Source organism: Triturus cristatus, chromosome 2_1 (genome assembly GCF_964204655.1).
Source record: "Triturus cristatus chromosome 2_1, aTriCri1.1, whole genome shotgun sequence".
Taxonomy (NCBI): domain Eukaryota; kingdom Metazoa; phylum Chordata; class Amphibia; order Caudata; family Salamandridae; genus Triturus; species Triturus cristatus.
The window spans coordinates 279,716,512-279,731,408 of NC_140581.1; the positions used below are offsets into that span (position 1 = coordinate 279,716,512).

The 14,897-nt window shown below is 40.8% G+C and overlaps 1 protein-coding gene across 2 annotated transcripts in view; it reads right to left on the reverse strand.

Annotated features, from left to right (window-relative positions):
* NUP155 (nucleoporin 155) overlaps positions 1–14,897 on the reverse strand; it is a 711,261-nt gene that overhangs the window by 662,741 nt on the left and 33,623 nt on the right. For both annotated transcript variants that reach the window (XM_085631101.1, XM_085631098.1), the window contains exon 4: positions 10,762–10,832. In XM_085631101.1, the coding sequence (XP_085487227.1) occupies positions 10,762–10,832 (71 nt within the window). The remainder of the gene's footprint in view (positions 1–10,761; positions 10,833–14,897) is intronic.

The following is a 14,897-nucleotide window of genomic DNA, read 5'->3' on the forward strand; positions in this document are numbered from 1 at the left end:
ATGAGGTGGCGTTGCGGTGAAATCTAAGGTGTGGTCATTCCTTATTATATCTAGGACCCATTTGTCTGATGTTATATTTTTCCATTGATTCAGGCAATGAGAGAGGGATTTTCTTCCGTGATTCCAGAGGAGCGGCAGGCGGCGAAGCATCGTCACTGTTAAGGCCCGTATCTCTGGGCTGAGCCTGTTTTCATCTAGGCTGTCTCGAGTAGGCAGCCTGCGGTGGTGCGTCATATTGCTGTTGCTGCTGGTAGGTCGGCTTGTAGGAGGTGTATGATTGAGGTTGGTATCTTTGATAACCTCCTCGAAAAGAAGAATTTTCTCTGCCCCGCGCTCCAAGAAAGGGGGTTTTCCTGAATTGGAGCGCTCCAAAGGCCTTAGCCGTGTCAGTATCTGTTTTGATGGCTTGCAAACCATCATCAACATGCTTGCCGAAGAGTGACTCCCCATCAAATGACATATCCAAAATTTTGCCTTGTACTTCAGGGCAGAACATAGTTGCCTTCAGCCAATCCTAGCGTCTCAGAACAGCGGTTCCAGCAAGCTGACGGAAACCCAAAGAAGCAATATCCATGGAAGCATCAATAATTTAAGCAGGATTTTCCTCGCTTCCATCTTTTTGTCTTCTGGAAGTAGATAGAAAAATTGGGCAATATCCGACCACATCGGTCGATCGTACCTGTCTAGAATCGCAAGAGCGTTAGCAGCTCGAACAGTTGCTCCTGATGTGGTTTTGAACCTCTTTCTAATATTATCCAAACGCTTCCCTTCCTTGTCAGGTGGAGCAGTGATGGGCGTTGGAGGATTCCTCAATCTCCGTTGTGCAGCCTGCGAGATGACAATCAGCCTTAGGATGACTTATAAGGCACGGTGGAGCATCGTCCGGAACCTTGTATTTTTTGTCAATTCTAGGTAAAACCGGAATAACAGTGGCTGGTGTTCTCATCACTTTTAATCCTTCTTTCCATATGCGGTCAACAACAGGGATAGACCTAACCAATTTCCTAGATGTGTCTTTAAAATCACAAAGAAAGAAGTCTGATTGATTTACTGTTAGAGAGAGTTGAAAACGTGATGCTGCTCTCTCAATTAAAGCATGAAAGCCGCCGAGGTCTTCTGGCAGAGATTCTATCATTTGAGGAGATGGAGAAGCTGGTGTAGATATGAGATAATGAATAAAAGAAGATAGCGCATACCTAATCTATATAATCATACTAGGAGTCAAAATGTACACTCGTATGAGTGCCAGCCAGTAAGAGGGTGCCTACCTCTACATCAACATAGTATTCAAGTGAATGTTCACTTGTATGCTGGATGCACAGCGTGTGGATTCACTAAATCACCTAATCAATTGATTAACCTAAAATAAACGCAAATTTGTCGTAACAGAATGAAAGCACTTATGCATCAGCAAATATACATTCACTTGTTTGCCTTTATTAGGCATGAGATACACATGTTCTCAGCGAGATCTGCTTTGAATAGACTGTTATTCAAAAAACGAAAAATGAACATAGAAACATATTGATTGTGGTCAAATCAACATCAATTTCCAATCGTCTTCAAAGATATGCCCAATGCATTTCGGGATTTAAAACATCCCTTCTTCAGGGGAAACTGTGAACAATACAAACAAATCTTTAGAACTGATGAAAACAAGATATCTATAAATCTTATTATATGCAATGTACCGTGAGGCTAAGTAAACATTGTGAAATTACTAATGTGCTAACAGATGGGAACAAGGAAATGTACACCGATGAAAGTGACTAATAGCCCAAAGTGAAACAAGAAAGCAACGGAGAAACCACGTCACCCTGGAGTATAATGTGCATAGACTGGAAATTATTGGAAAACTGAAGTGTTTACATTCTCCCAAGGATTTGATGAAACATCAAGATTACAATAAAGAACAGGCTTGACAGAAAAAAACTTACTAAAAACCATGATCAAGTTCCTTCCAGAATGAAAGATGTGAACACTATCACGACCTGGGCTGTAACACGAAAGTTACTCCATGGTTAAATTGCTCAGTTATCCTAACACAGATGCCCAAATCACCTATGCACGAGTTCCTAATTACCTCTATCAGCATGTACGACCAACGTAGTGCTGAAGACGAAAATTCCTATTCGAGCAACCACTGGTCAATCATGAGCTGATCCAAACAATAGACTTCTGTTAGAGGATAAAAAGTAACAAGCTCATGTTTACTGGATGTTGTGTTACCGCAGTGAATATTGCCAGATAGTACTACATCATAAGGTGAAATACCTGCAAGAGAGTGGAATCTATGCAGACCAACCGGAGTGTGGACCCAAATATCAAGACCTCATGATTGGATATCCTTCAGTGTTAAAGTAAGCTAAGGAAACAAAACAACAACAAAAATATAGTGAATACCGATGCAAAATTCCACCAAGGTTGAAATTACGTGCATCAGTCCGTGCCATGAACTTACCGATCTCCTGTTGGGACAGGTCCCCTACACGAAACTCTCGCCACCGAACGCTGCAATCGATTGCGAACCAAGCGTCAAGCTTTAACCGGACATGGCGATGTGAAAACTAACGACGGACTCAATTTATTATCTATATTCAAACTCCTACCAAATTGAGCGCCATCTTAAAATAACTGGGCAACTAAGACGTCAGTGCGCACAGATATGGATTGCCAGCTTGACATAACTTTTACAGGTGATCGGCGCACTGAAATTTGTGTAGCTGTAACTATTATGAAATTGAACTCATAACTTGCCCTTGGAGTTCGTGAATTGAAATGCGTCGAATTAATAGTACTGATCAGTACATATGAACCACAAAGGTAGTTTGATACATCCGCTGCAATATATGCACCTGGTACCTTCTATGCGCTACAATTTCGAAAATCAACATGCTCAGAAGTGCGCTAAATATAGTATCTATCCAGGTATGATGGGTTATGTATTGAGATCGGACAATCAAGACTCCGAAATTGTACGTGCCATAGCAGAAACAAAACTCTCCGCGCCAAAACATGCCGGACAGTGGCTAACCTATATAATGTGGCAACCAGACCACTGATGCTGTGTAAATAGTGTCATGTACACATACACTTTACTCATGTCCTGATATTCTCGTGTAGTGCGCATTACTGCATTGTGTATAGATACACAAGTCCTCACTGGAGAAAAAGAAACTTGTGCAGGTTAGGATTAAGCGTTAAAATAAAAATGAATGAGCTGAAATCTAAAACAAGATGTGTTTAACTACAAGCACCCGGTGTGAGTTACAAGTTCGATTGTTGCCACATGGAAGCCCATTGTACAAAACTATCCATGTGAATTCAAGAACAATATAGTAAAAATGCAGACATGATTTACAACAAGTGATAGACATGCAAGTCATAAGAAACAATTCATATCAAGTTTATCATTTAGGCCTGAGGGAATCATGTTTTGTAATGACTTAATCCACCATACTTCTCGCTGAGACAGCAGTTTGGCATTATCTCTGCCTGGTTTACCCAACAGTATTTCTAGAATCATGAACCTAAGCTGTGCTATAGTATGATGATTCTCTACCCAATGAGTTACTAAATGTGATTTCAAGCTTCTGGTTCGAATTGTGCTTTTATGTTCAGTGATTCTAGTTTTAATTTTACGCTCAGTTTGCCCACATATAGTGAATCACAGGGGCATTTTATGCAATAAATGACAAACGAGGAGTTGCAGTCTCCTGAATCTAAGATGGATTAATTTGCCAGAATGAGGATGATTGATTTTGTTCCCTAGTATCACATTGTTGCAATTAACGCAGTTGTGATATCTATGCATGCCAGAGTATGTAAGATTAGTGGGGGATGAACCTGAGTGAGCATTTCTTTAAAATTTCTGCTTCTCGTATGTGCGGACAGAGGTTCCTGATCGAATAACCCTTTGAAATCCGGTTCAGTTTTCAACAACTCCCACCTTGATTTGATGATCTTTTTTATGGCAGACGACCTAGTCGAATATTTAGAGACAAACAACATGCGATTTTGTGGTGGTTTAGGTTTGGATAAAAGTAAATCATCTCTATTTAAATGGAGTATTTTAGTCACAGCTTGGGTTAAAGTGGCTGCTGGATATCCTCGTTGTTGGAACTCTGAACATTGGTTTTCTATAGTTGACATCAGTGCGTTTTCATCTGACGTGATTCTCTTAGCCCTCAACAAGGGTAAATTCTGTAACAGCAGAGGTGGATGAAAACTGGAGAACAGCAACAAATTATTCCAGTCTGTAGGTTTTTTAAACATGATAGTGTGTAGCTTATTGGTCTTCTTGGTAATTAACATTTCCAAAAATGATAAGTTAGTGGAGCTGATGGAATAAGTGAACTGTATAAGAGGATTCTTGTGATTCAGTTTCTGAATTCTAGATTCCAACTGAGTGAGTCATTCCAATCACACATGAGGTAGGTTACGACCAGATTGGGGCATTACAAAAGGAATAGGAGGAAAGAGGTGAGTAATGTCCTTAAGAAAGCTATTTACAATAGGGGACTTGAAAAGAGAAGGCTGATCAGGAAGGCGAAGAAAGGCCGAAATGGCAGAAAGATAGCCTTTAAGGGTGCCCTGCTGGGCCAAAAAAAGAAGGAAGAGCAGAAGCTCTGAAAGAGGGGCAGAAAGGGGATCCACAGCCTTTGCTGTGCACCATGCCACAAATTTGTTCCATTTACAGGCGTATACCGTTTTAGTGAAGGGACGCCTGGCTGCCATTACAGACTTCGGGAGGAAGGTCATAAGCTGTCAACTGTTGCCGCTCAATCCCCACGCAAGGAAGTGGAGGCTGGACGGGTTCGGGTGGAGGACCGTCTCCTGCTGCTGCGACAGACGATCTTCCCGGAGAGGCAGTCTGATCAGAGGATCGATGGCCATGTTCAAGAGCTTGGGAAACCAGACTCTTGGTGCCCAATCCAGAGGCACAAGAATGACTTGTCGCGCTTGATCTTCTTCAGCACTCTGGGCAGAAGTGGTATAGGCGGAAAGGCGTATAGAAGACCGCAATTCCACTTGAAACGAAAAGCGTCGCCGAGCGAGTGCCGCCTTGGAAATTCCAACACGCACAACTGCTGACATTCGCATTCTCTTCGGTGCCGACCAGATCTAACCAAGGCTCTCCCCACGAGAACACAGGCTCCCATTAACAAAAGGGGTGGTTGGGGTAAACCTTGCACCCTGAGGCGGGAGTCCCATGGTCTCTGCCACACTGTACATGCATGGGAATGGGGGACCCATAGGTACCCCCACTGGTCCGATTCGGAGGGCTCTGGGTGAAGGAGGGCCTGCTACAAGCCTCCAAAGTCAGATTCTGACAGCCGATCCATGTCGGCACAACCTATTTGGAAAGGCTGTCTGAATCAGACATCCTAATCGCTCGGCTGGAAAGGCGTTCCATAGACTATTCCGCTCTGACCGACTCGGTTACTCCCAATGCCTTTCGGAACCGAGTCAGACAGTTAAAACACTTTCTAGCCATCATAATCGGTCGTTGAGAAAAGTGTCAGTCGAGAAACAGGATGCATTTTAAAAAAAATGCTTTATTTAAAAAGCAGCTACAGACATGGTGGTCTGCTGCCCCTAGCAGGTCACCATGCCTGTGAGTGCTAGCCATCCCCAATGGAATCGGAAATTGCACTTGTCTTAAGAATATTGATGAGGCATGCAATTTGCTACCCCACTGGGAATTGCAAACAGTGTCTGAGAAACTGTTGTACATTCACTTTAGCGAGTCGCAAATTGCGAGTGGCAATTCGCCGCAATTTGCGACGCCCTAAAGTGAATGGTCGCACATCTGGCCCTCAGTTAGCTGGCTGTTTCTGTTTAGTGTACTACATCAGAGGAACTCCTGCCCAATATTTATATGGTGGGTTAAACGGTTCAAAATTTGTTCTTTGAGGAGGACTAAATCTGAGTCAACAGTTTCAGATAGCAGACAAGGACAGTAGACTAAGTTCATCCAAGTGCCGCAATCACAAATTGCAAACACTATTAAGTGTGGTAAATCAGGTGGGGGAAAATACAAATTACTATACTAAGCAAATCACAAATTGAGGGAATTGAGGAATGCTTCTGAAAGAGGCAGAAAGAAATGTAGCACAGATTTCTCTTTCTCTAAAGAGCTACTAGACTGGGACAGGGTTGATCTCCATGCACACTTTAAGTTTAATACAATTCAACAAATTGCCTTACAAAAATGTAACTCTATCGCAAGCTCTCTTGCTTGAAAAGAACAGTTCGACCTTCTTCCAACTAATATAAATATGCCTGTGTTCAGAATATCGAGGAGGTTTTGGAGAGAGTCTCCCAAGCAACAGGGCACATCCAATCTTTTAACTAAAGGACATTTGGGGTTTCATATGTAATTCCAGCAAAGGAAAAGTTAAGCTTACATTTGCTGCATTACTATTGGTAAAACCGTGCATTTGAAATAAATAAATACCAGTATTTGGAAAGCGCACAGCTACCTCCGAAGTGGTGTCCCGGCGCTGGGGGCCCTCGGGAAGATTAAGCAAGCCATTGCCAAGAGTCACATGGTGCTGGGCTAACCTGCCGCCGGGGATCGAACCATGAACCCTGTAGTCCAGAGTCAGGCACATATCTAGGACCTTAGAGGCACTGTGGGCTCTGGGTCCTTCTAAGAAACCAAGGTGAAAGATACACAACAGTGATCCAAAACAAGGGAAAAGTAAGCAGAGTAACGAAAATGACAAATTAAGACTCATCAGAATAAAGGGATTTTATAAAAGCATTGCTGTTGCCACCAGTTAGTAAACTGCCCTAAGATGTGAGCTAAGGAAGTCAAAGTATAATATACACTAATGAAACAAACTCATATTGTATTAAAATGACAAGCTCTCTGATGACAACTAATGTCTTGTGACTATGTGCTCAGACATAAGTATTGTTTTATCATGACACCGCTTTCTTTTTCTTGCACTAAGGTCTACTCCATGAAAATCTAATACAAAGAAAATAAAGTGTCATGTCATTTAGGCTAGTCCTACTGCGTATACCCCTTTTTACATACATGTGTCCCATCCACACGACAATAACGGTTCTGAACAGGTGACCGTTCACCTAGTAGCTTGCTCCTGTCTCTTCGACACCAGGCTCTCAGTATTCTATCATAACCCCTGTACCTGACGTACATAAACAGGTCCTCAGGCACGGTATAATTATTCTGTATAAGGGTCACCACTTTTTTCATCCTTGGCCAACAGCCAGCTGTGCATGATTACATTTACAATTGTTTTTAAAACAGTTGTGACTGTTTTCCAAACATATCAATTCTAGAAGAAACCATGGAGTGACCACTCTAGTATATAGGACTTATATTCCCTCCTGCAAACTAGAGGAGAATTCATTCCAAGCTGACACAGGGTCCTGCATGCTACATCTTCGACACGCAGCGGTCTGACATCTCTTGCGGGGTGTCATCCTCGAAGCAGGGACAGGGTCCTTCATTCTCAACCATCAGGTGAGGGTCTGGTTCTTCCTTAGGGGTTTCTTGGCTACATACATACATATGCTCATAAACATGCTATACATACAGATCTAGGCTAGGTACATTTATGCAAATTACTTAGGGTGCACATTTTAGAAATATGAAAGTGCTACTGGTTTTATCTGAAATGTTTATGTTAATCTTATTAGCACTATGGTAGAAATGTATCTACTATTTACTATATTGGTACTAGCAAACTCTTTCGTATGCTTCGGTCTCCTGATTGTCGCAGCAAATATGTTTTACACAAGACTGACACTTGAGCAATAAATACTTATTGAAAAGATCCTAATCGCCATCTTGTGTATTTCCTGAGATTAAGCAAGCAAGAGTGACCGAGCAGAAAGTACTGTACTGTTTGACGATCTCAGAGGAATCAGGGTTGACATGTTCTGTGGTTGCCAGAAACTACCTACACCACTTTAAGATACAGGGGGGTGATAGTGGCACTGCAGAGCTAGCTGGTCTAACAGCTGAAATATCCTGGTGAACTACACGAGAAAAGCATTTTTAAAAAGTCTTTTGACACCATATCCACATGAGTAAATGAATTACTAGCTGGTTTACCTGCCACTCATCCTTCCACTTTACAGATATTTAAGTTCAATGACCCCTCCCTCTCCGCTCCCCCAGTCCCACCCTCCATCCCAGGCTCTCACTGCAAAGTGGCATTGTGTGCTATGAACATGCACAAAATCATGGAGACCAAGAGAAACTAGAGGATATTTGGCATACGGAGGGATAAGGTACACATCAAGGAATTCAGGATTTGTTTTGCAGAAAAAATTATATTACCTTCAAAGGTACCCATGGCATCAAGGCTTTAACAATCTTGCTAGTAGGGTTAAGTAAAGATCTTCTTTTGAGTAAGGTGTACCACTATCATTGCCCTGCAGTTAAAAAAAACTTTTGAAGCAGATCTGTGATCAAATGGAAACACCAGTGTGAAACTTGAGTGTTTGTTTTCTTGCCATTGAGATATGAAAATGAACACCCTACAAATCAATGGTACAGACACCCAGTCCACTTGTGGAGTTAGGAGCTTCAGGGAGACCTAGTGAGGGATAATTTCTCTTTCAGATTCATTTTTTTGTTCTTGGGGGTTGGAACAGATTTGAATTCCTGCTTTCAACACTTTTTTCCCAACAGGTAGTAAAAGGTTTCACACCAGGTAGTAGGAGTAGAACACTTATAATTTGTAGGATGACGGCACCACCTCCTTCTTTAGTAGTTGATGGAATTCCTTTTGCTGCAGTTCTTTTAATGGTGAATGTTCTACTTCACTTTGTCTGTGGCCATTGATTGGGCTGGAGGGGTGAAAAAAGTAGAGAGATGATTGTGGTGGGCAAAGCTTGAGAAGTAAGTGAGGGTAGTGTCAATGTGCACTTTTAACAAACCACCTTGTAGGAATTATGGAGGCGAGTTCTATGATTTTGAAGAAGAAATGAGAAAGAACACAGAGGCATATTTTCAGAGGGGGCATCTGAGGTTTTTGCAAATCAAGATGGTTTGAAAACTGGAGACCTGAGGTAAGGTAATTAAATGTCAAGAGAAAGAGCAACGATTAAAGTGTTGGGGGAGGGGAAATGGAGATCTGTCGGGCAAGAGGTTGGAAGTATGTTAGCCCACAGCAATAGGTCAAAGGCTGAAGCAGGTCTATATTTGCTACAGCAATATCTGCTATGAACTGCTTCCTGTCAAGCCTATGTCCCGGCTATTAACCATGCTGTGCAGATAACTGTAAACTAGGTGCTTGTCTCCATATGTACTTATGTATGAAAGCAATGGTGCCCTTTATGTTGTACCTTCGTTTTTGTTGCAATTTTCTTTTTCGGTTTTGCGATTATATGCAATGACTTTTTTGTCAAAGTACTATCTGCCTAAATACAGAATATGTGTGTTTATTGGCGATGCATCATAACATCAATAAAGTTTTTTTTTTAAATGTCAAGAAAAAAAAGACAAGAAATTAGGTAATACAGGAGATTTAGCAATTTATTTATTCATTCCTATTCAAAGCTGTGTGTCTCCTTCACTTTATACGAGTAATGAAAAGTCTAGAAAATTAAAACTTAGCTTTGATGAACTGAGTCAGTGCAATCCAGGAGGAAAACCTTTGTCTGATGTTCTTTGGTCACAACCACTTCCAGCACATTGCTAAGTGGTAGGCAAGTCTGAAAAAATTCTGTTTTCAGTTGTTTGAAGAGATTGGACGATAGGAATGGTGTCAGGTTGGGTATATAAGTCTTTGGGGACAGGATTGTAAAGGAAGGCCAAATTCGACAAACACTTTGGATTTTGGTGGGAAATAAAAGTAGATGATTAACGGGCCAACATGAGCACTATGTGATGGTTTAGCAAGGGGAGGTTTGAAGAAAAAGTAGGGTCGCATAAAGCTGGCACATAAGAGTAAGTCAATATTCTCAATTTTCTTAGTACAGTCTTAGTTTTGCAAAGATAGGAGTATACTTGTTTATGGTATGAACCATGGAACTGATTAACGATTGTGAGAATTTTAAGAATGAAGACAAGGAGGGTGTATGACTGGTGAAGAGTATGGAGTAGTGCAAGAGTAAAACCATTTAGTAGCAGTTTGTGTAAACAGATTGGGAGGGAAAAGGTATCTTTTGATTGTGTTGTACCACTGTCAATAGAATATATGATAAATTATTGGTATTGTGAAATTAGACTTGGTGGTGGGTGGAGGTCACTGGACTGAGGAAAGGTAGAGGATCACGTGGAATATCAAGTGGTTGGAGAGGTGCACAATGGCTAAAGAGCTTAGTAGAGATGTTTGAAATGAAGCACACAAAAATATAAGATATTTGACTAAGATGAGATGGGACTGTCTAATTAGGGGTACGGCAGAAATAATGTAATTGTCAATCATATTCCGGATGCTTGCAGTTGTTGATCTTGTCAAAAGACAGGGTTCTAAATCATCAGGCCCTCTGCTTCATTAGCTTCCCTGTATGTTGAATGATTTTGCAGGGTTTTTAATATTGCTGAGCTCTGGCGGGCAGATCTTGTCTGACACCATTAAGATCTATAGTGGGATTTTTTTCTTTTTAAATGGCTTGGTCCATACCAAAGTATCTGGGTCCTTTTCAACAGTTTAACTTTTAACAAATACAGGCAGGTTTACAACTGATTAAAACCATCATCACATTACTCTCTTAATAAAACATGCTCTCAAGACATTGTATTAGCAAATACATTTGCATATTCTTTCTTACCTGCTTTAGGTTTTACAAGTCCAACAGAAAGTATTGTTTCACTTAAGCCATCAAAGTATGCAAGATCACCCCTGCGAATAAAATGAAGGTATGGAGAGCTGGCATATAATGCGGTCAGGACAAAGAGTGATAACCAACAACGCTCTTCAAGTAAATTACCCACCAAAAACACTTTACCTTAAATTGTACATCTGGTCATCAGAATGCCACAATGACACTGTAGGGTTAACTAGCATGTTTTTCATTCAAGTATCCTACATATTTAAATATGTCAGAGTCTCCTGGAAGTTCAAGTAATTTGCAATCATTGCCGGTCACTGTATCAGGCATTTACCAATCAGATAGAACTGTTAGACAGAAATCAGGTTATACTGATAGGAAATACAGATCATCAACTTGCACATACAGTAAAATAAGTGATCAATGATCCTTGTTGCAATATTTCGACTGATACCATACAAAACTTCAGTGATTGTTTAACACTCTCTTTCCATAATACAATTTAACTAATTTGCTCCTCTAGTCCTAGCTCTGTTGCTGCTAGGCAGCAGGTTAGGACTGGGCTTACTGAAATTCCAGGTACACTAACAAATTTACTCTTCTCTCCACTGAAGGAACGCTGATGACTTAACCTCAACCATTAAATCGGATTCCGTTCTTAAAGTTTGTCCAGCACCTGTCCCTCACAGAAGCACTGACACAATGGCTCAGATTGTAAGTTGGGCAGGGAGATATTTACAAGTGGGATTCTGCTCTGCCCAATTATTACCAACCCACTGTTCCTGCCCCATGGTTTTCATGAGTGTGGTAACACTAAACCTGATTTTACAGGCCAAAACAAATCAAACCAGTAAAATCACTTGAGGCGGTCCAGCCTTGATCTCCACAGCCTCCGCTTCAATGGGTAGGGGGAGCACAGAACACTCTTTCCTGTCAACCCATAGTCACTACTGTGCTTAAACGCCCTCATCGCATCTACTCTTAAGCCGCAGTTTCAATTCATTAACTTCTCTGAGCAGGTGTTAAATGGAAACAGATAAAGTACCTGGAATGGGGACGCACATGCAGATCTGGACCTAGGAAATACTGGCCACATTGTGGTGACAAATATTTTTTTTATAGTGGTCGGACTTACGTGGGGGTATACCAGCCAGAAGCATGACCAAATCCCTGCACTTAACTCCAGCCACCCTGTAATTACAGCAAATGTAAGGTACTTTTACTGAAGTATGTTATATTTCCAGTGCTACTATTTCAAATAAGTGGAAATTGGTGCAAGTGACACCACTTAAAAAACATCCTATGGTTGATTACAACTTAGTAAATAGCTATAGCCCTGTACCATGACTTCCACTACCAGGTAAAATTCTAGAGAAGCACATTAACAATTTTCTTTCTTTCTACAATCTTTATCTAGATATAGGGTTTGTCGGTGTACAAAGTACCAGTTGTTTGCAACCTTTCCATAAATTTGTGATCTAGTCTACGTATTATTGGGTTGCACTGCTAACTCTCCAGTCACAAGGAGGTTGCAGAGGGACTGCAGAGGGACAGCAGACCTCCATCCCTGTGTTTGCATTTTCCTAAAAGGGACGACTGTGGCTTTTCTTTTTTAATAAAAGTCCAAAGGCCACCCATCACTATTCCCAAGGTGAAGCTGTCTAGAGGAGTCCACGTTCCTCTTTGTGAATCTGCTACCACCTCCTTCGAGGAGTCAGTAACATTTCAATGAAAAACACAATTGCAGCCTCAAACCATAAATTGGTATTGGATTTACTCTTGAGTGTGTGTCTCATTTATTGTCTCTGTGAGTACAACAAATGCTTAGCACTACCTTCCGATAAGCCTCACTGCTCAACAACACTACCATCAAAGAGAGCATTTGGTTTATCGTTTTTTGTCTCTGTAAACCAATTGGGGTTTGCCTGGTGTCTTTACAACGTGTGCCTCATTTTGGTTCACTATATAAGAGCCAGCTTCCTACAATGGTACCCTGTTCCCTCGGTGTGTAAAGTCCCTTTTTTTTTTCCATGACAACAGATTCTTTTACCAAGTGGAAGAAACTTAACAATATTGCCTTCCCATTCTGAGACTTCAAGTTTTTAAATTACCAAACTACCTCTACCTTGAAAGCAAAAGATGATTTGATCAATCTAAAGTAGAGAAAGTCATTCCTTAGACAGCATACATAAATTTGTAAAATAGCTTGAATTAAGGAATAATGTAATTGAAAAATCTGGTGTTGGTTTACAGGATTCACTTTCCTCTGATCAAGTTTTAAAACTTCTATCTTTAAGCAGAGAAACTCCTTTTCCCTATCTCATGATAATGTGCCCGCGTCCCCGATTGTGGATCCCCCCCCCCGCATTTCTAGTATGAGTGCTTCAATTCACTCTGTTCTTTCTTCATTGTTGAAATTAAATACCAAACAGTGAATAGTACAAGGGTATTCATTATCAACGTTATCTTCAATTTTAAGAGCCCTAACTACCAGATACTGTTGTAATGGTATTGGCTTCGATCAAGGTATTCTTGTTTCAGATGTGCCCTCGTCCTCTAGGACTTAGTCTTCAGGTGATATTTGGTCCTCTGCAGAAGGAAATACCTGAACAAAATCTTCAGCAACGAATATCGTCCCTGAAACTATAATGATCTCAGACTCTAGTTTACAGGATAAATCTGCTTTGAATGTACTTTTTTCTCTGAGTAGCCCCCAATAGTCTGATGGTGTGGGTGATTTTAAAAGTCTGATGGTGTGGGTGATTTTAAAAGTCTGATGGTGTGGGTGATTTTAAAAGTCTGATGGTGTGGGTGATTTTAAAAGTCTGATGGTGTGGGTGATTTTAAAAGTCTGATGGTGTGGGTGATTTTAAAAGTCTGATGGTGTGAGTGAGTGAGTGAGTGAGTGAGTGAGTGAGTGAGTGAGTGAGTGAGTGAGTGAGTGAGTGAGTGAGTGAGTGAGTGAGTGAGTGAGTGAGTGAGTGTGTGTCAACAGAGGGAAAGTTTGCACTAAGTATAGGTATCTATTGTTCGTTTAAAGGAAAGCTCTGTACTTAACCCTAATGCTGGTTTTTCCCCAGACCCAATTTAGATTCCAGACTTAGTGAAAGGTTTATGGCCAAACCCCCTAATTCTTTAGACTTGCACATGTGTCCTAAAATATACTATTTCCCTCCTCTGAAACTAGGTTTCCTTCGAATCACCAGGCTGTCTTAAGTATATATTGTAACATTTATGACCTTAGGCTCATTTCATCACAGGAAATAGTTTTGGTGGAATTGAAGACTTATGTCAATGGGGTTCAAGAGGTCTTTGAGTCTATTGGTCATTTTTACTCTGAGTCAATTTCCTCTTTAATACGGAAACATAATGTGCCACTTTTTTAAATGGGCATTGCTGTTTTTACTAGTGTTTGGGTCTGGTGGGAACACCGCTCGACGCGCTTCTCTTTCTCCAATATTCACAAATTACACGTGCAAAGTTGTGCTGCTCAATCTAGGTCTCTCACCAGGTTCGTTTGCGGCCAATCTGACTATTACTAATTTTAATGGCTTTATGGAAGTCAAGGAGTCAAACTTTGCTGCTGAAAGGTGGCAGGGTCTCAAGCTTTTTTGTCTGGGTCTAATTTTGATTCTTACTTTGATGATGAATTATTTGTTTGCAAGAAATTTGGCTGATAAATGATTTTATTATAGATGAGCATTTGGTTTATTGTTCGTCTGCCCTTCCTTTAATTTAGAGGGCATCCTAGTGGTTGACTGTATTTTGCTGCGATTGTGTTTTTGGATTGAACCATTCTCAGCTTTTACTTGCTCTCCCTTATGTTATGGTTGCCTACTGCAACTAAATGGGAACCGATGATATAATTTAATAACTTTTACTTTGTAACATTTACTTAGTCCCCACAGTAAAAATATAATTGTCTACGCTTCAAAAGTCCCTATTAAGTTTATTAGCCAAGTAACCAAAATTGATTTTATTGGTTTTAGGTGATTTTAATACACGAATAATTGCTTCCGAGTACTGGAATATGTTTTTTTATTAATTAGACTATTATTGGGGCCTTTCTTCTTGCTTTCCCAATAAGAAGTGATGTGCTCGCTCAGCCAATTTATTATCTTGGGCATTGGAGTTGA